At 30.4% G+C, this 19,817-nt stretch overlaps 4 protein-coding genes across 6 annotated transcripts in view; 1 reads left to right on the forward strand and 3 right to left on the reverse strand.

The window, feature by feature from the left end:
- The window catches only part of Teh4 (tipE homolog 4 phospholipid transfer protein), a 37,244-nt gene extending 33,839 nt beyond the window's left edge, over window positions 1–3,405 (reverse strand). The window contains exon 1 of the mRNA XM_074124757.1: window positions 3,202–3,405. The gene's annotated coding sequence lies outside the window, so the exon portion shown is untranslated. The remainder of the gene's footprint in view (window positions 1–3,201) is intronic.
- The window catches only part of LOC141452523 (cilia- and flagella-associated protein 298), a 151,783-nt gene that overhangs the window by 37,669 nt on the left and 94,297 nt on the right, over window positions 1–19,817 (forward strand). The window lies entirely within an intron of this gene.
- Window positions 5,454–14,020, reverse strand: Teh2 (tipE homolog 2 phospholipid transfer protein). 3 transcript variants are annotated; one of them, XM_074124772.1, is made up of 4 exons: window positions 13,674–14,020; window positions 12,455–12,813; window positions 11,708–11,747; window positions 5,454–9,529 (listed from the first exon to the last, which is right to left on the reverse strand). In XM_074124772.1, the coding sequence occupies exons 1-3, from the start codon at window positions 14,016–14,018 to the stop codon at window positions 11,732–11,734; spliced, it is 720 nt and encodes a 239-aa protein (XP_073980873.1). In that variant the 5' UTR covers window positions 14,019–14,020; the 3' UTR covers window positions 5,454–9,529; window positions 11,708–11,731. The 3 variants fall into 3 exon arrangements, 2 of the variants coding, with proteins under 2 accessions (XP_073980873.1, XP_073980872.1); XR_012457441.1 differs by lacking the exon at window positions 11,708–11,747 and having other exon boundaries at window positions 12,326–12,813; XM_074124771.1 differs by lacking the exon at window positions 11,708–11,747.
- On the reverse strand, window positions 14,584–18,103 carry Teh3 (tipE homolog 3 phospholipid transfer protein). The gene is made up of 2 exons (XM_074124759.1): window positions 16,289–18,103; window positions 14,584–14,863 (listed from the first exon to the last, which is right to left on the reverse strand). Exon 1 carries the CDS (start codon window positions 17,646–17,648, stop codon window positions 16,299–16,301), a length of 1,350 nt encoding a protein of 449 aa, XP_073980860.1. The 5' UTR covers window positions 17,649–18,103; the 3' UTR covers window positions 14,584–14,863; window positions 16,289–16,298.

Raw genomic sequence — 19,817 nt, forward strand, 5'->3', positions numbered from 1 at the left:
CCTGACTGGTTTATTTTATTCCTGTTTGTATTCTATAGTGATAAAGCTGCACATTATAGGCCTTATTTAAATTACACAAAGAAAGAGTAACCCACTTCAGTCTTGTTTTAAGAACTACTATTCTGCTGGGAAAATATTCCATTAAGAACTACACCTAAAAACAGAATTTCGAAAATTAAACATCGCCGCCGGGAATTTCGTTTAACGTTTCAGTGATTCTCTTACTTGATGTACTCGTGAATTTAAAGTTTTGTAGTGGAATAGTATTGCAGAAAAACTTCTGAGTATTAAAATTATTGAAAGTTCAATTTAGTAGACTATTCAGTCGGTAGATGTCGGTGGTTACTTTTTGTTTAACCCAGCAACCCAGGTTTATAAAATAGAGTAACTATTTTTCTTCCAATTTATTAATTTAACTAAAAACTTACTATCTCACAGGCCAAACTCTTTTTTTCTTTCCAAAGATATTACAAAGAAAGTTTATTCACTTTGATATCTATCTCAGTTCTGAATCTATCCAGGACAATGCTATGAAAGTAAAAAAGTTACTCATAACATACATATTGTAGAGATTCCAACGGAAAAGTTTGCTATTGGAAATATGGAAAGCCTTAGAGCAAATCTTGAGTTTGTTAGCAAATAACTTAAAGACTACTTATAGCCATATTTTCTCCTAATTAATCATACTCAAAAGACTTAATATTTTTATGAAAATCTAGTTTTCAGTTCATTTGTTTTGAAGTTAAGGAGGTTTTACACGAACCCACGCACGCCCACATAGAATATCGAATATAGTAGATGGATGAAGTGTAAATTATATATTATTCTGAAAATAGATTGGTTCAGAAATACATTTTTTGGATTATTATTATTATTTAATTAATAATTCAGAGAAGAATAAAAATATTATGCACTGCCAACAATTTTGAAACAGAACAATTTTATTTAGGTTTGATGAAGTCTCTTGAGCATAAACATTATTTATAAAATATAACTTATACGCAAGCGGAGTGTTTGTTCTCTTGATGTATTGTTAACTTAAAACTGAAAAGATTGCATAAAGTAAAATGCAAGCTGTTGTTTCAAGGTATTAATAATAACTTTTTGATAAATTACTATAAACCGAGAGCACAATTTTACTGAATGAAACTTTTTCTACTTTGCTTTGGGCATGTAATTATTTCTCAAATTCTTACTGATTAGTTAATTTGGCAACCGAACTTTTTTAATTACTCTTAATTAAGTAATTTAAATACTTATTGGTTTAACTTGTCAGAAAATATAGTAGAGCCACCTGAAGAATGTGTAAAGTGAATACTTGTTTCTTCATCAGAATGTGAACCTGACTCTTAAATTCAATTTTATGTGGTTACTAATTGTTCACAACATAAATATTAAATATTATATCTTTACTGTTACTAAGCTAGCTCTGTAAATTATTTAGCGGGACCACGTTAAATCTTAGTGAACGATACTGTAGTTAATTAATTAAAACTCATTACCAAGTATTACACTTTCTGGTATCTGTTCGTACCGTTATTGCACAGACTGATCATTTGGACATTAGTTGCTACTGCTGCTGGTTGTATCGCGCGATTTTAAAGTTGACTTTCGTTTTTTCAAACATGATTTTTTTAATGCATTAATATTTAGTGTGTCGCTCAAGTCGGGTAAGCTAGAAAAAGTAGCGGAGAGCTGAAGAATGGGACATCAAGATAAGTTAATGAATTTTACAGGATTCTAGTCCATTTAGTCTTTGTAGATGTTTAAAATTTCAGATAGATTATCGAAGACTCCTCCGTAAATCAGGATATGAATGTTTATTTTGTATGAAGTTCATTCGTTATAAAATAAAATGTGAAAAAGTTACTTTTTGTCAAATGTTTATTAATTATTCCCCATTCGCATAGCAAAACGAAAATGTTTTTAATGGCGTGTGCATGCTGAACGGCCATCGTTAATGAAAGTAAGAAAATTAAAAAAAGCATTTCAGAAAGTTTAGAACACAATAGCTCTACCATCAGAAGTATTGATATTATTGTCGTCATACATTGAGAGAAAATTGCTATGATTTTATCCTTTAAATAAAATATTGAGGTTTGAATATGAGTATTCGAAGTGAAACTTTGAGAATACTAGAAAGAAAAGATTTATGTGATCGACTTTGTTTTGTGTTAATGAAAAGTAGAAGATTTTTACCAATTAGAGTTCTCATATCTTTAGCATAACTTAACTCGTCGACATTTCATCACACCTTTATTAATTAATTGGATTAAGTTTAAATGTTTGTTTCTATCCTTGTGGTTCTGAACAGTTTAAAAATGGAAAGATCAAATTTCCGTTTTTATTTTGCGGTTTTCAGGTTACTTTTATTATAAGTTTTTGGTTAATTTTGTTGCCTACTTTACTTAATCGGTTTTTACTAAAACAGTTTTTTTGGGAGTGGAAGGTGGAGGAACTAATTTTAGAGGAATTCTGGAAGTAGGCTAGCATTAGGCTCACCTGTAAATGTCATTTCTTATAAAATACTATTTTAATTAAAATTCTTCATACTTCTTTAATTAAATTTCTCCAAGTCTGAAGAAAATAAATTAACTAAAGTTGCGCCTTTTTTTCTTTTGAAGTTTTGGTTTTGTTAATGTTCTATTTTGGGCATCTAATTTTTTGAGACTTTTAGATCATTCATTTTTTTTTGGAGTATTCAGCGGAAGATTCCTTTGATTCCCCCAAAATATCCATTAAACATTTACACTCCAGGAAACTGTCTTATTTTTCATTTTCCTTCTTAAATTGTTCTAAGGAATTTAAAAAATTGTATGCATACATGTTTAGAGTAAATTTTAATATTTCATATTATTCAAGAAACCATTTTTGTTTCGAGAATTTAGTTTTTAATTATGTTGCAAATAACGAATTGTAAATTGTTTTTTTTCCCCACTTCATTCGCCATATTATCAGTAATTGGCTCCGCCACATGATTTGATGTGTTTAAATTTCGAATTTGAACTAATGTAAGGCTGGAGAATATCGGCGTTTTGACACCTTCAAGTTACGTACATATTTTTCAGAAGTATTTACTTATATTTGAATAAAATAAGGCAAACAATAAATTAATTTATGGAAATAATTTAACGAGAATAGTTCAATTATTTAGAATAATTAACCATTAACATTGAAACATATGACGTTTAAATAAAATACCTGTTGCTTTGATTATAGTTCTATCCTGAGGAATGACACTCCACTCTGGCAATGTACTTACACTTTATTATTATTGTGTTTACCAGTATTTATATTAAATATTTATTTGATTAGAGAGACTGAGAGCGGTATTAAGGAACCGGAGCACATAGCCACAAACAGAGTGAAGTTTTACTGTGAATGTGACACACATTAAAGTCAAAGTCTTTACCACGCATGTCCTTTTATCTTGATTCTGCTTACACCACTCTTAGCCCGCTATCAACCCTCCTAAAACCCCTTATTCTCTAGGGAGCACTCTCTTCTCACCATTTGGATACTAGAAAACAATCAACTCTCTCAATTTCCACTAAATTCCTACATCTTGGAGCTAGAAGCTCAACTACAGTTTTCTTCATTATTTCTCAATATTTCATAAATAAAACGTCTATTCCCAGGCGTTTTCTTGCTGCAGCAAGGAAATGCATTAAAATACTAACAATTTTAGAAACTGATATCCCTGAATTCAAAAATAAATCTGTTAAAACACAAACTCGACTTTCACTGCATGGAAGTTATTAAATTTTTTTGGATTTGAATTTAATTTTTTAAAAAAATTGAAGATTTCAATGCTTTAATGTAGTGAAACTGTCCGAGGAATTATGACATCAAAGCTTTTCCAAACCTCAAAATCAATATCATTTTAAAAAGATGTTTAAGAAAAAGTACCATTTTAAGAAGAACCAAGATAACAAGCCTTACGTCATTTTATTTGAACTGAAAAATTGTCTAATCTCTGGAGAATCACAGAAATTAAAATACATTTATCTGCGCGCGTTCAACTGTGACTTTTAGAAATACGCTTTAAACGCATAAGTATTATATGGATATTATTAATAAAATAATTGTAATAATACAAAGTTGAGATTTTATTTTAAATAAATAAGTTAATCGAGCTGAACGTTACTCAAATTTTGAATCTTCGCCCAAAAAAGTAAGGAGTACCCATTTACTACAATATACAATATTCTTTTTCCCTTCTTGAAAAAAACAGGAGAAAGCTAGGTGAGCTCTTTAATTAGGGCAAGTTGCAAAGATTTATCAGTTTTATCTATCTTTTCCGTTTTAATTTTTGTCAGCTTATCAAGTGTGTAATAATTAAATAATACGTCTATGAACAGATTAGAGCCCAACAGTGACTTATTGGGTTGCCAGGTGATTATACAACTTGTTGAGGTAGCTGAGAATTGGTTCTCTCACTGTTGCATACAAAGGTGCAGGTGGTTTTTGCCACCTGTTGGTTCATCAGGACTAAACTGTGCCAAGGCTTTTCCTTCGATTTCATATTATCGATGGACTTTTTTTTTCGTATCCTGCGTAATTTTTTGTTAACATTTTCCAGGTATCAGAATATGTCTGGATAAAGGAAGTAAGGATAGTGCAATCCTTTTTTTTCTCCAGAAGGGAGAAAATGCTTCAGGAATATTAGGATGATAACTTGCTCACCGATTAGAGAACCAGTTTCCTTCTCAATAGGTTAGGAAACCCAACAAGGTCCTGCTTCTTGTACGTAAACATACTGACTGCTTATTTTGTCGAATTAAAGCAACAGTAGTATCCAAACACAGTGGACCCAACCAAATTTTCATTGTAATTATATTGTACTTTTAAATTACAAGAGCAGCTGGTTCTTATGATTTGTAATCGACAAGCAATTCGATCTGAAAGAAAGTTTGAATATTCCATCATACTTTCTGCTAAAGATCTTCTAAATGGCTAAATAATAAAATGTATTCTCTGTCCCTCCTTCTATTTACCTTTCATGATTTAAATTATCGTTATTTACTTAATTCTCTAGATTATGTCCTGAACAATGAGTCCAATGATATTAAACCCAAATATGTTATATACTCGAACTATACAATTCAGCAGAGATATTTGAAGGAACTAAGACCTAATGAGAATAAGAACTGTATTGTGATGTCAAAATATAAGACAAACATTATAATAAAATATATAAAAAGGAATATATAATGTAACTTCTTTTTTAATACATTAAAACCTTCTTTTTTTAAATCTTAATGTTCCTTTTCAATGTCCTAAAAGTATCAACACAGAATAGATAGCTCCTTACTCTCCCCCGAGTTAACAAGATAGGCTACAATTTACAAAATGTCCTTCTTTGATGCATGTCGTCATTGACCATCAAAATGGATAATGAGTCTGTGGCAAAACAATATTGGGCTGTGAGAAGCCAGAAAAGAAAAAGTGTATAGATAATGAAGATAAAGTTTATTTTAATTACAGCTTTAAGAAATTACATTATTTTTTCAATTATTTATATTGATATACAATTCATTTATATAGACTTTATATATATATAATTCTCTCTTTACATTAATTTTTAGGCATCATCTCATCAGATTAAAATATCATCAATAAATCGAACTTGAAAAATGATATGAAATTTAATAATGTGTAGAATTATTGTTCATTTTATTTTGCAATCTACAAAGAAAATTAAAAAATCTGTAGCAAAATTACCTAATTCAATCATAAATTGTTAGAATATCACATTGAATATTAGTAGGTTTCTTTTCAAGGTATGAGAAGCAGGAATTTGGACTTAGTAATTTGTTCATTTTAATTACATTAAAAATAATTTCTTTTAGAATTAGAAACTAGTATTTAGTTGCTTTTAAGAAAGTTTACGCCATTCTTGGTGAAGGAGAGAATGCCAGCAATCTGTGCATTTTATTGGAGGTCTAATTTCCTACATTTATGTAAGTTCATTTGAGTTGTTCTATCCTTTAGTGAATAAACCTCCATATAATTTGTTATAAATTCTATAATAAATTTGAATTTAATTAATTAACACATCATTAGAATAGATATATATGTACTATATATTTATCTAAATATAATAATATACAATAGAATGTTAATATGACTTAAGTACTGAAGGCTTTGTTTTCTTTTTAATGAAAAATTTTAGAAAGGCCTCAAATTTTGGCACTCTACTCCTCTGCAAAATAAATTTTATTGTTATAAAATTAAGGGTAGCGAACTGAAACAGAGCGTTCTTATCAAGGACATTCACTTTCTTTTTTTTTTGTTCGAAATCCTAATTAAAAGTTATTTTGAACCCTTTGTATAAACTAATAGGCTTTCAGTTCTTGTAGATAAGGTTCCGCCTTATCCTAAAGTGAAATTGCTGATTTACCATAAACTACATTTTAATAAAGAGAGTAAGATGTTTGGGGGGGGGAAAGGGAATTTAGAATTTTTATTTAGATTTTCAATGGTGTGGAGAGTTAATAACATTAGTTTTGTTTAATTGAAAATTGAAATTCATTAGAAATTTTCAAAACTTGCAAAAGCCGTTTCGTCTTTTTATATACTACTCTTGAATTGCTACTAGTTGTTGCAATCTACCATAATTGAAACTTGGACAGACAATAAAATTACAAAATATTTAAGATTGTTAACCTAACATAAAATAATCCAAGTTGGTTAGTTCGTTTAGAACAGTTTTTGCTCCGTATATTTTTTAATGACAAATTTTTAATGTTTTATATCTATTGGTTGTTAATAACCATTTATGATAACTGAAATTTCAAAACTTTCTTCTTCTTTCAGAGACTTCTTTTTGCTACTTTTTATCGCCTTTTATCTGTTAGGACAATCATATCAGTGTGTCTTCATAAACAGAGTTTTGCATGGATGTAGTTGGTTAGTTCATATTTTTAAACTTCTTGATGTTAGCGGAACACAGGAAATAAGTTGATGTCTACAAAATGACTCTGGCCTCTCATGAAGAAACATCTCTCTGGTTTTCCATCTAGCGGATCCAATCTTCTTTCTTTGTTTTGAACTATCTCTAGTGTACAACTGTTCAATTACTTGTCTCTAGTCTTGTCCGTGAACTATTCTGGGGTATTAGGAATTATTTTGGAGTAGTTTAAAGGGCATGTGATTACCTTGGATGGTATGTTGTAAGCTCTCAAATTACAAAGCATTCCCCTCATTTTTAGGAGCAACCCAAAGGTATTAAAACCTCAAAAGTAAAAAATGAAAATTACTTTTTTAATATCGGATTAAAAGTTGATATTTGAGAATTTCACAAAAGCTTTTCTGTTACAAGAAAGTGCCTTAGATAAGGCTAACTAAATTCATATTCATTGGCATTTGGATGCCAAACAGTTAAAACAGTTTTTATACTTTTTAATGTACACTTAAATTGATTGATTAAATCGGAAGTAACCCGTTCTGCAATTATTAATTTTCTAAGGAATTAGTAGAACTTTTCCCCGGACATTGCACAGATGAATTTCTATTGGGCGGTTTGAGAAGATACCCTTTGGTCTGGGCAGGTTATGTATGGAAGTGCTCAGGATGTTTACCCTTCACGTAGCAATTTCTTCAAATTGCTGTGGATTTGGGAATCGTAAGTTTTTAAAGAGCGGCTTTGGATTTTTGTCTGGACTCTGCTTAAGTTGTTGTTTGTCTCCAGGGTAAAGTCCTAGAAATTAAAGCTCTTATCCATTGTTTGGGAATGCCGAGAATCTTTGTTTCGGCTTTTACGTCACTACAAAGTAGTCTTTGAGAAGATGCAAGTAGAGCTTCCACTCAATTAATTGGAGGAAGACCCGTCCTTGGAGTACTAAAGACACTGCACGAACGGTTTTTAATCAATGGCTTTAGAGAGGAGTTGGACAAACACTGGAATGCTGTTCTAAGAATCAAACACAGTAAAAGACTTATGCCCGATCTGATTAAAATCAAAACTGAGGAAACTTTTTGGCTAATTAGGAACTATCTTATTTAGATTCAAGCATCGTTCTTACAGGGCAATCTCCACAGGGGACTATTTAACCCATAACCTTTGTGCTGACTCCGTCTGGAGCTGGAGTAAACAGCTACTCACCTCCTGTTTCATTGCGTTGTTATCGCTAGTTAGTTGCTATTGCATTGGTTTTGGTACAAGAATCTGGCTCTCTGCTGCCAGAGGAGATCATATCACAACCAAGACTAGTGGAAATATGCTCGAACTTGTATGTAGAGGAGGTATTTCCTATTCGAGACTACCTAGGGAATGGTACAACAAGCCTCAGTGGCTATAGTGCCTGGGCCAACAGGAACCTCACCTTGACTCAATATAAATGAGTTGATTGAGCTGACATCAATTTCGCAAAAGTTTATGAAAACTATACATTTAAATTATATTGGAGCAAAAACTAAAGAAACGTAATACAAAAACTCATTTTTCTTGTGGAAGATAATCTATCTATTTTTTTAGATGATAAACTTAAAACTACAAATAATTTTTAAATAAAATTTCAACATAAAGTCATATTATGTTAAGTATATAATTTGTAAATAGCTGTTTAGCAAATTGCAAACTTTATAATTGTTTAACAGTTTTAAATAATTTAAAAGTTTATCTATAGAACAGCTAATTATAACTTTTTATATTATCTGAAATATTAAACAATTCATTATTGAAAACGAAAACAATCCATATTTTTATCTGCTTTTTTTGGACATATATCTATCACATTGTTTTATTTTAAATTGAATTATAAATATGCCTCTAACAACTACAAGCCAAAATATAAATATATTTTGAGCATAATTATACATAATATATTTAATAATTTATTTGGAAAATTTTGAGAAAGTTTTTACATTTTCAATTTTCATTACTTTTTTCTTTTCCATTAATGACCTATTGTCATTGCACAAAATATTTAAAGTAAATATCTAGCCATGCCTATATTCAGTTGAAAAATATCAGATTAAATCTTGTATTCATTTTTGTTGATATGATACATATGTCTGTGATTTATCCTCAAACTACATTGTTTAGCTATTATTCATGTTTTAGATTGTTTATGTGTTTCTCACTCTTATTTTTTGAGTAAAAAGCCCTAAATATTTAATTTTTCTTAGTGTTATTACTAAATTATTATCATTTTTAATTAAATACATTTTGTCAATATTTTTATATTTGCAGTGTGTAAAAATTTCAACTAGGTAAAAATAGAATAGAATGCAGTCAACTACAATATAAATTATTTTTTGTTTCTTTTACTGGAGAAATTAGAGATTCAAAGTTGAATATAATTTAATTAAAAAGCTATAAATTTACTAAGAGTTTAAATATTTAAATATCATTAAAAAGTCATTTAATCTTTTTTGGGGAATAGTTGGCCATTTTGAGCATCTGTTCCTTGGGTTGTTTTCGAATTGTTTTATTTTTATTTGTTTGCGTTTTTCTCTCTCAAAATTTGGTGATTTCATTTACTGTCAATATTCCTCTTCATCATATTCTTCCTCCTCATCCTCTCTGCAAGTTTTTATATTATTAATTACATTATTACTATAATTATAATTAAATCTAATATTACACACAGTGCGTTGGTATATCTCTGTGTTTTTGCATAATTTAGTGAGTGCTTAATGAAAAATATATTCATTAAAATTAATCTATTCGCTTAGAAATGGATTTGCATAGTTTAAGATGGTTAATGACCAGTATTTTGAGTGACCGCACTCTGTACCAAGTGGGAATGTTGTACACTTTTCAGCGAATAGCCTTGATCATTCTTTGGAAGCTGCACATAGTCTTTGTCGAGTATCATCATACTAACTGGTCTTTGTCAATGATATTCCATTGGAAAATCGTCTTCACTTTCAAAAAACCACTCTCTAAGAGTCGCCAATTTTGCAACCGTCAAAAATTGATCAAGATTGTTATTCTTCCCGATAGTAAGGGGAGCCTCTGAGTGCTTCTGGACAAACTAAGTTCGGAACAAAATGGCCACTGCAGATTCTATAGAGAAATGTAGGAAATCCCAAAATAACCTTCTAACTGACTGCGATGGCTATGTCCAAGGTAGAAACAGACTCCTAGGATAAACCTCTCCTTGAAATCCCCTCAAATCAATCCTCATAGACTTTTGAGACTGGAGAGGGTACTGTAGGCACTCTCCTGATATAAGTAAGTGAATAAGAACTTCAAGGGCGCTAGGCACTAAGTCCCATTCCGGGATCGGTAAGTTTTAAAACGTTTTCCGGCAAATGTATTATCCTCGAATGTTAGCTTTTAATCTATTTATGAACGCCACATATTTTCGTACTTTTTTCTTGGGACCTATTTTACTATCATTAATTATGATATTTCTTATAGATGAAAAATCTCTCAAATAATGAAGCACATTCAAGTAATGTTATGTTCAGTTTTTTCCCCCAAATATATATAATTTTTTAATCAAATAATATCGTTTCTTTTATAATTATTTTCTCCTTTTATAAAATAAATTATAAAAATAGCATACAGTTTTGATAATAATAACGTTCCAAAATTGTTTTTTGCTTAAATGCTATTTCACTTTTCATTCTAAGAGAAATTTGTTTAAAATATGTTTTACATACAATTAGTGCACTTTAACTTTAGGAATGTAACCAAAATTTTAGTAAATTTAAATGGAGTTTTTGTTCGTGTTTGCCGAAATACTATCGTGTTGAGTTAGAAATGTAAGATATACTGAATGTTAATAACTTGAGGTTTTAGCGACATTAACTTAAATGAATAAAAAAAAATCATGTAATTACAATATTTTCTTTAAGTTTGAAAATAATTGAAAATTATTGTAATAAAATTATCTTTTAAATGATTAAATATTTAAAATTATTTTGGTTACAATCTGCATACAACTTTTATAAATCAGTCAACATCTACTTATGCAGCATGCACTAAGAGAAATGTTCCATAGGAACAAGCAATGAATATTTGACAATTTTCATGCATATATTTTGACTTTGAATACATTTTAATGATTTCAAGATGATTGTTAAATTGATTGCCCAACACTAGCTATCGTTTCTAGTAAATTGCAACTTCAAAGGCTGTTTGTACATTGTTAACTACTGCGTTTTGAGTTTTAATCTTTCAATATGAACTTCATTAATTTGATTTTTAAGGTTAATTCAAACCTTCACGTATTATGATTTTGGTACTTTTTAGAGGTATTTGTGATTTTCTAAGCTTATTTTTAACAATACAAACATGGAGAAGGCAAAAACGCTTAAGATTTGGTCACGATACTGAAGAAATAAGAAAAGTTAATTTCAAGTACTTTTGGAAGTGATGAAATGTTACTTGAGCACAATCAATATGCAGCAAATATGTTACTTAATGTTCATTTTTTCTTTGGAATCCGAAACATTCAATTTTGTAACGGAATAGAGGAAGTAGATGAAAATCGGCAAAGAGACTGCGGATGCTCATCACAAATTGTAACAAATCATGTACTCTTCCAACTCAGACATATTCTGAAGCCATGGTGAATGGCCAATGATGGATAACAGTTAATTTGAATTAAAAAAAGAATCAAAACTTAATGATAACGTTTTCAATTTTAAAATGTTTGATGATCATAATAGTGCAAATTGACTACAAAAGACGCCACATTTTATTTTTATTTTTAAGTTTTTATAAATTCCATTAAACGGTCATACATACTCTGTGGACTAACTACTTGGATTGCTAAGGGCTGTATTTTCTGTAATATAAAACAATCATTATAAACAGTTTGATAGTTTTTTATTGACCATTTAGATTTCTGCACTTAATTTTTCCAAAATTATATAGTGTTTCTATTATTTTCTCTCGATGAATTTTTAAAATTCTGTTTATTTAAAAGATGAAAATCATGCTGATTGTAAATATAAACGCTTGAAAACGTTCTTTAAAAAAATGAAATTATAGATAAATTTTTAAAAATCATGCCTTCATAATACATATTGTAATTAAAGCAATTTCATAACATGAATAAATAACTGAAGTAGTCTGAATGGATTAAAAGAAGAAAAGTAGATGCACTAAGATTGAGAAGACACCTAAACTAGTGAGAATTAAAATTGATTCAGTTTCTTTAAGGAATTCAGTTAACATGAATTTTATTGAATTGTTTTCAGTGCTGCTAGTTTTTAAAAAACTAACATGCTTATTGTTAGCAACATTAAAAACAGAAGTTTATTTTTTTAAAAATAATTTTTGAAGAAAAAAAGTTTTATTGTGATTAGAAAGATAAAGAAAATTAGTGACTTCTCAAAAGAACACAATCTAAATCAAACTTACGGTGATGCATTTTTTTAATTTTTAATGATTTTTTTTTTGTTTAACTTTGTTTAATTGGGAGAAGGAGAGAAGACTACCATGGCTTTGGTTATGGTTTTGTTTTGAAGTAAACAGTTTTTTGCAGCTTACTCGTTTTTAGAATGGAAGCTTTCAACATATGAAGATGTATCTATCGGTGTTCTGCTCCTGTTACATCCTGGACAGTACCAGTAAATAAGTACACCAATGGATGCAGCAAATAATGCATTCGGTATAACTAACGATAATATTAGATGTTTTAAATTATCATCCCATGAATATCTGGCTACTACCATATTTGGATAAGTTCTAGAATAATAACATGGAAATGGTGTGCCCATTGTATTGTAACCATATTTTTTAGCAAATTCTGAACAGTTTACTCGTGGCGGATATCCACAACCTTCTGTATTTATATAAAATTTGGTTTCACCAACATCCCATTCTATTGATTCTAAATCTACAGCACCCTGTAAACAAAAAGAGAAATACATTACAAATTTGATTATTAATTTTACTTATAAACTAAAAAACACTAACAAGCTTATTGTTAGCAACATTAACATAGCAACATAGTACTGGGTTTTTTTAAAAAAAATGATGGTAAAGAAGTAAAGTGGACTAAAATAGTAATTGAACCAAAAAATTACTCAAACAATTTCAGTGACCCAAAAAATTACTTTAAAAAAGTAATTAATCAAAAAATGATGCAAAGAAGTAAAGTGATCCTAAAAATGACTATAAAGAAGAAGTAATTACTCAAAAAAGACTTAACGTAGTAAGACGACTCTCAAAAATACTATAAAGTAGTACTTCTTACTAAAAAATATGATAAAATAATGTTTTTTCCCAACATTGTAGAGCCAGGCCCATACTCCTTCAGTCAGACAGAGAAATAGCAGAAGAATTTGATGTGATTAAAATACTTATTCATATACCAGGAGAAAAATACTTAATTTATAATGACGCCAGTTTGTTTGCCTCTATATTTTGGAAGAAGGTAGCCTCAGCATTGAGGAATCACCTGTAACCTTTCCTCAAGGAAACTTCCAGAAGCCCACGCGTGCTCTCCCTTCTATGTCCTCTGATAGGACATATCCTCCTTCCTTAACGATTATTAAACTGACGAGTTAAACACAAATTCAATAAAATTTAGGAAGAATTAGAAGTGTATAACGTTGCTATAATAAAGAAATTAATTGTGTCGGACGGATTCAGCAACCGTAAGAATGTTATAGACGTCATAGTTAATAACAATGGAAAAATTAGTTCACTTTAATTGACCATGTAATAAATAATTGAAAAGATACAATTGTCAATGACGACATACCTTCTGCCATTCTTCAAAAGGCATCTTGGTATAGTTGACTAGTATTTGATGACATCTTAGGGCAGCCGTTGTACAACCTTCTCGACACGATGACCATGAACAATTACTAAGCCCTTCAGCATAGACATGTTCCACGGCCACACAGGTGACTGGCGCTGGTTCATAATCGGCCAAAATGGTTGATATAGCTGGATCAACTACGAATGGTATTAGAAATAGAAAGGCAAATACTGATAAAATTGCTGTTGTTCCTAGGCATAACGATGTATAAAATTTAGTTTTTACTAAGAGTCCAGCTACATCAACGTTTGCAATTAAAGTTTTCACTAACACTTTAGCTCCCATCTTGTTTGCTATAATTTTTTTTCTTTTTTTTCACCTGTTAAAGATAATTATGGCAGATTGGTTTTGTTTTCTGTATATAATTTTTTCGAATACAACCACAATTAACAAACTCAGTACTAACTACGGTTTGCACTAAAGTGATTTTTGTTAAATATATAAGTGATCTTACAAGATTTTGTGTTCTTTAGTTTCCCTTATTTATTGTGATTTATGGACTACCGTTTTGTTTCACCTACAATAATTTTTAGTATAAAAAATCTCACTAATCAGTTATTGATTTTTATTTTTACCTCTTTTTCTTTTGTGTGTTATTATTTTAATTTACAAACACAGAACTATATATTTTAATAAACAAGAAAAACACGTATAAAGTTTGAATAATTTTGTAACTTGAACACTCACAAAATGGAAGAAGTCATTTTACAAAACTTTTAAGAAAAAAATAATTTTAAATAACCAAACAATATAATAAAAAAAAATAAACAAAATTCAGTCTTAATTTTTGTTTTATCTATAAGATTGTTGTTTGGGTGATTTTTTGGTTTTCTCCTTTTTTTTATAAATAATTATTTAGTGGACGCGTTCCCCTCCGTAGTTGGCAGTTTCTCTTTATATTACTTTTTTTCTAATTATAATTTTGTTTTGTTAATAATTTCATAAAATATCTTGATGTGAAAGATGGCAGCGTTTACGCTATTTACAGTATCTTTATAAAGCGTGCTTTCTCTATTTGGTTTTGTTTTATTTAAGCTTATTGTGCAAAGATCTGAAGGTGAATGATAATTAATAATCTTGTAATGAAAACACTTGCTGATGCGTTGGGCTGTCCTGAAGGAGGGGAATGCCTGAAACACACCAACAGATAAACAGAAAATTCAGATAATTATAATTATTTTAGAGAACAAAAAGTAATAAATAGAATATTTATTATTATATCTGAGTCAGGTTTTACTTCAGTCTCTTATTTCTCTAGAAAAAGAAAGATGGAAAAAGTGAAGGATTTTGATTTTGAGACCCAGAACGTTCAGATTTGATATTTTGCTTGACATCCACAATAACATTTAGCTCTAAATAAGAGATTAGGAACATTTTCTATAAAGCGATAACTCCATCAGTTGCCCAAAAGTTCCTAGAACTAATGACACTTCAAGTCGCCTTAATGGAGGTCCTGGAGGTTAATTTGAGGGAAGGTTTCAGGCAAGATGGTCAGGATGAAGGGTAAATCATGCTGTGAATTTCCAACTGGTACATCCAACCATCAGAAGATGGAAGAAAGCAGTATAAAGTAATCTTCTCTTCAGTGAAGAAAGTTTGGAGCGATTTATTATGAATCCAGCAAGGAATCTGAAACGTTTGTGGATACATCGTGCGAGTATCACATGAATCGTTTATCCAAGAATATACCTAGGTATCCGCAAGTAGTCTGCGGGTGGGATGGAAGTATAGTAACTATTGAATAGGTAGTCAGGGACATGATCTTTTTGATTAAGGTAAATACAATATGTTAGGATTTTTGGATATTTACTTTTAATCTGGATATTGTCAGCCAGGACTAAAGTTTTTAACAGATTGCAGAATCGTTGGCGTAAGCAAAAAGGAGATGTTTTATCTGCAGTTTAAAATAAAAACTACATATTTACTTTGGCTAAATTTACTTTTATCTTCCACTGTCAAGCCAGAACTCATGATGAAGATGATTTAGAAGAGAACAAAATGTTATGACTGGTTGGAAGTTTTGTATCAAAACTGCCATATGATCGGCAAAGATGTATACAATGGTCTAGGGGTGATTCAGTTGGGTAAATTAAATAGAGCAGGCGTACTCGGATACTGCCTAGGGGTACACCGGCTTTGAATTAGAAGAATGATATGCAGAATTATAGTTTAAAATGAAGTATTTGTTGAATACAGTGCCAAACCAATACTTAGGAGGTGACTGGCGAGTTGAATAGAGAATTCTCAGGAGTTCGATTTGATTTAGAAGCTTCAAGGTCATGGTTGTAGGCTAGACATAGACTTACGATGTAAGAAGTAGCCCTTAAAATGTTTATTAAACACAATATTGAAAAAGTAGTCATTTTTTTGCTATGTTTTAGATAAAAATTAGGGCTAGAAGTTAAAATTTGTCGAAAAATTAGATTACTTTTTGCTAAGAAAGCAATCCTTTTGTTGGCAGTTTATTAAAGAACAAAAATCAATTTTTAATATGAATTAATAAAAAGTTTAATATTGAAGAAAGATTAAGTAATTAATATTAAGAGAAATCTTACGTGACGGGTCTCAAAGCGCCATTGCGTGATCCCCTCCCCCTGTATCGCCAACAGAATTTTCTTTGTCCGCCGAACGTCTACTATCAGAAACCCCGCCACGTTTTTTAAATCTCATTTTAGCGTCATCACCCACTTCAACAGTCCTTTGACATAATATCAACGTTAAACAGGACACAACAAATAATACGGATGGTACAACAGAAGCAAAAACAAATTCTCTATATGTAACTTCTAAATTGAATCTAGCGACAACCACATCTGATTTTTCTTCCGCATAAAAGCATGGAAATCTTCCTCTTGCATTATGATCGGTACCATCTTTACCATATTCCCTAAGGAATTCTTTACATTCATCTTTCAAAGTATTTACACAACCTTCCATGTTGATCATTAATCTGCTGTCATTAGCTATTAATAAATCAATTTCCGGTGGTGCTACTGTTCTAGTCTCGTCCATTAAATTGGTATTGATTACACTTAGATAGCTTAGGTATGTGAAATTAGTTAGATCACTGAGCACATTTTTCTCCAATAAAGTCCCATTTATGCAATCAACCGCTTCAATGCCTAACGATGTATTCTCTATATTGTAGCAGGACATCATTAATATATTATCCTGATTTTCGTTCCATACCTCTTGATCAGTGCCTGTAACGAATGCTCGCTGACATTGCGATAGATATACTTTATCACCGCTTAGTAATATTGCATTTTTATTACGTGTTGGTATGTCTAAACATCTTCTGTCACAGTTATACGGTGTTCTTATACGTTCACAATTACCACGATTACAATTCTGTAGGCCATCCATTTCTTGGCAAGTAATCTTACCTCTACGTCCAGAACATTTCAATGGATAATCTTTATTACTGAATACACATTCAAAAGCATCTGTTATATTTATACACATTCCCATGCTACAGTTAAAAGTACCTGTTAAATTTTTACACTCATCGGCAATACATCTATACTTTTTAGCATTTTCCTGATCAATACCATAACAAGTTTTATTAGCTGTATTTGTACAATTAGCTAAGAAAATGTTCGAACCATTTCTCCTTAAATTTACATAGATTTGTATACAAGAACCGCTGGTTTTACTTAAACACCATTCACCACAAGAGCCCCAATCACAATCATCTGTAGTAACGGTTCTTGTTGTGGTACACATGACCGGATCGGCTGCTATGCCCGATTCAAATGCTCTTATTGATGGCATATAAATGGCTACAGATAGATATACTAATGCTACACAACTCAATACGGCTGTCATCTGGCATATACATATTGTACCACAGATTTTATTATTCTGTGGTGGCACCACTAAATCTTCAACTGGGATCTTCTTCTGTTTTGGCATTTTTTTTTTATAGAAATCTAGCTATTTATTTCACCACATCCAAAATATGATTCTTTATAAAGACTTTAATTATAAAGGCTAAAGATTTGTAAGGTGAGTAATCTACCCCATAAGTCATTAGATGAAAAAGGATTCACAAATATAATATAAAAAAATAGTTTATATTACCACATTTTGGTTCAATCAAATAAATAAACTTCCCAAATATTCTTTGAAGTTCACATCTCACTGATATGTTCACTTAAAGCAAAAAAAGAAAAGTAAAATCACTAATCGTAAATACTCAGACCACTGAATTGAAACAATTTCTTTTTCTCAAACTTATGACTAAAAATATCTATTTTATTTTCACCACAAGTTTTGTAATAATCACTTTAGTTATTAAAAACTCTTGAATAAATGAATATCAGCAGTTTATTTGAATGTTATCGTTGTGGCTAGTTTGAATGGACTGTTCTGTACTTGTGGGTCGATATTCCGCTGGCGACAGACCACTGAGCATGCTCCAGGACTAGGGCGAGTTCGCCAACTTCTCTATTCTTCTTTTCAGCACTTTCTCATTTCTCTTACCATTACCACTTTACAGAGGAAAAAACAAAAAAACTAGTTTCTGTATAATTTCACTTTTATTAAATATCTTTTTTTCTATCAATATTTAATGATGAACTATTAAATTTATCTATTCTAAATCTAAAAAAAATCATCACACTACTCACTGCAGACAATGCTTTGTTTAGCTGACCCAGTTTTTTTTGCAGCTAATTCGTAATTGTACATTTTTATTATATTCTAGTTGTTTCTGCCATTGATTTATTAAGGATTACAAATTTTCCTTTACCGAGAACTTAATTAAAAATTAATAAGTAAATAAAATAAACAATTGGAAAATACGATTAATTTTTTCAAATTAATATATTTTTATTAAATTGCTCGAATTTTCTCACATTTTACTATCTCTTGATGGTTATTGCTCTTAACAAAAAAAAAATGTTGGTAATCAACTGAATTTTTTAAACGGAACTGTTTATACTTGAAAGCATTTTTTTTTCCTAATCGTATTACATCATTTTGATGTTCTCTTCCACCTGATATATTTGGAATCGTTTAATTTAAACAGCTCAGTCTACTTTTTGAAGTGTGCAATGAAGAAGAATTATTCCCTAGGATCCCTCCCCTTCAATTTTAAGTAAATTTTGAGTTCCCGCAAACTCTAGCAGATTTGGGTTCTAAAAAAAAAAATGAAGAATAAGTTATATTTTGCGAAATTTGGGAATTATAACCATATCACAATCCAAACTAGCTCAGTCATCTCATTGACTCTTTCAGAGCATTGCAACAGACTAAGAAAAAAAACCTTGTAATTTTTAAATTTCTCTTTCTGTGTGAACTTACCTGACACTCAAGTGAACACCTATCAATATGTTTAAATTTATCCTGACAATCTGTGCTATTTGCTTTTAAAAGTTAAATCTTTTATCAAATACTGAATTACTTTGACTTGAATGGCTATTAAAAAAACTATGAGAATAATTAGAATTTTATATTTTAAAGTTAAGAAGAGTGCTCTAAATTTTGGGTCGAAGAAGTCCTCTGACTTCTTTGAATTTAAGTTCTACAATAATTCCCATCATTTACAGATGTTAAAGTAAAGTAAAGTAATCGCCTATTTTTTCAGGCGGGGCTTAACGTCCAACTACCAAATTAGGTGTCGTGGACGGAGGCGATTAACAAACATACTTTACTGTAAATCTCTTTTATTAACCATTAAATAAAATCCAAGGCCTACAGACCGGGAATCGAACCCAGTACCACAATACATATTAACTTCGCAGGTCTCGCCTCTAACCGCTCGGCTACCGTGGCGCCGTATTTACAGATGTTACTATAAACCCAACTAGACTACATTAATGCTATTAATTTGTTACATCGAACTACTTTAAAATTTTTGTTTCTTTCTCATTTTTTGTAGCTTTTTTTTGGGGGGGGGGGAGGAGAAATCAGAACTAAGAATAAATCTTTATTAACGTTAAATGTTTTATTTTATTAATTATTAGAAAAGAAGATCGATAATTCAAGAAACCAAAAGTAACTTTTTGGAATTCGCCTGAAGACAGGTCAAAAGAATGACCTTTGTCATACCTACTAGTGATTGACTATAGATTTGCGATT

The sequence above is a fragment of the Rhodnius prolixus genome, unplaced genomic scaffold, assembly GCF_049639745.1.
Source record: "Rhodnius prolixus isolate KJV_2025 unplaced genomic scaffold, Rpr scaffold_3, whole genome shotgun sequence".
In the NCBI taxonomy this organism is placed as follows: domain Eukaryota; kingdom Metazoa; phylum Arthropoda; class Insecta; order Hemiptera; family Reduviidae; genus Rhodnius; species Rhodnius prolixus.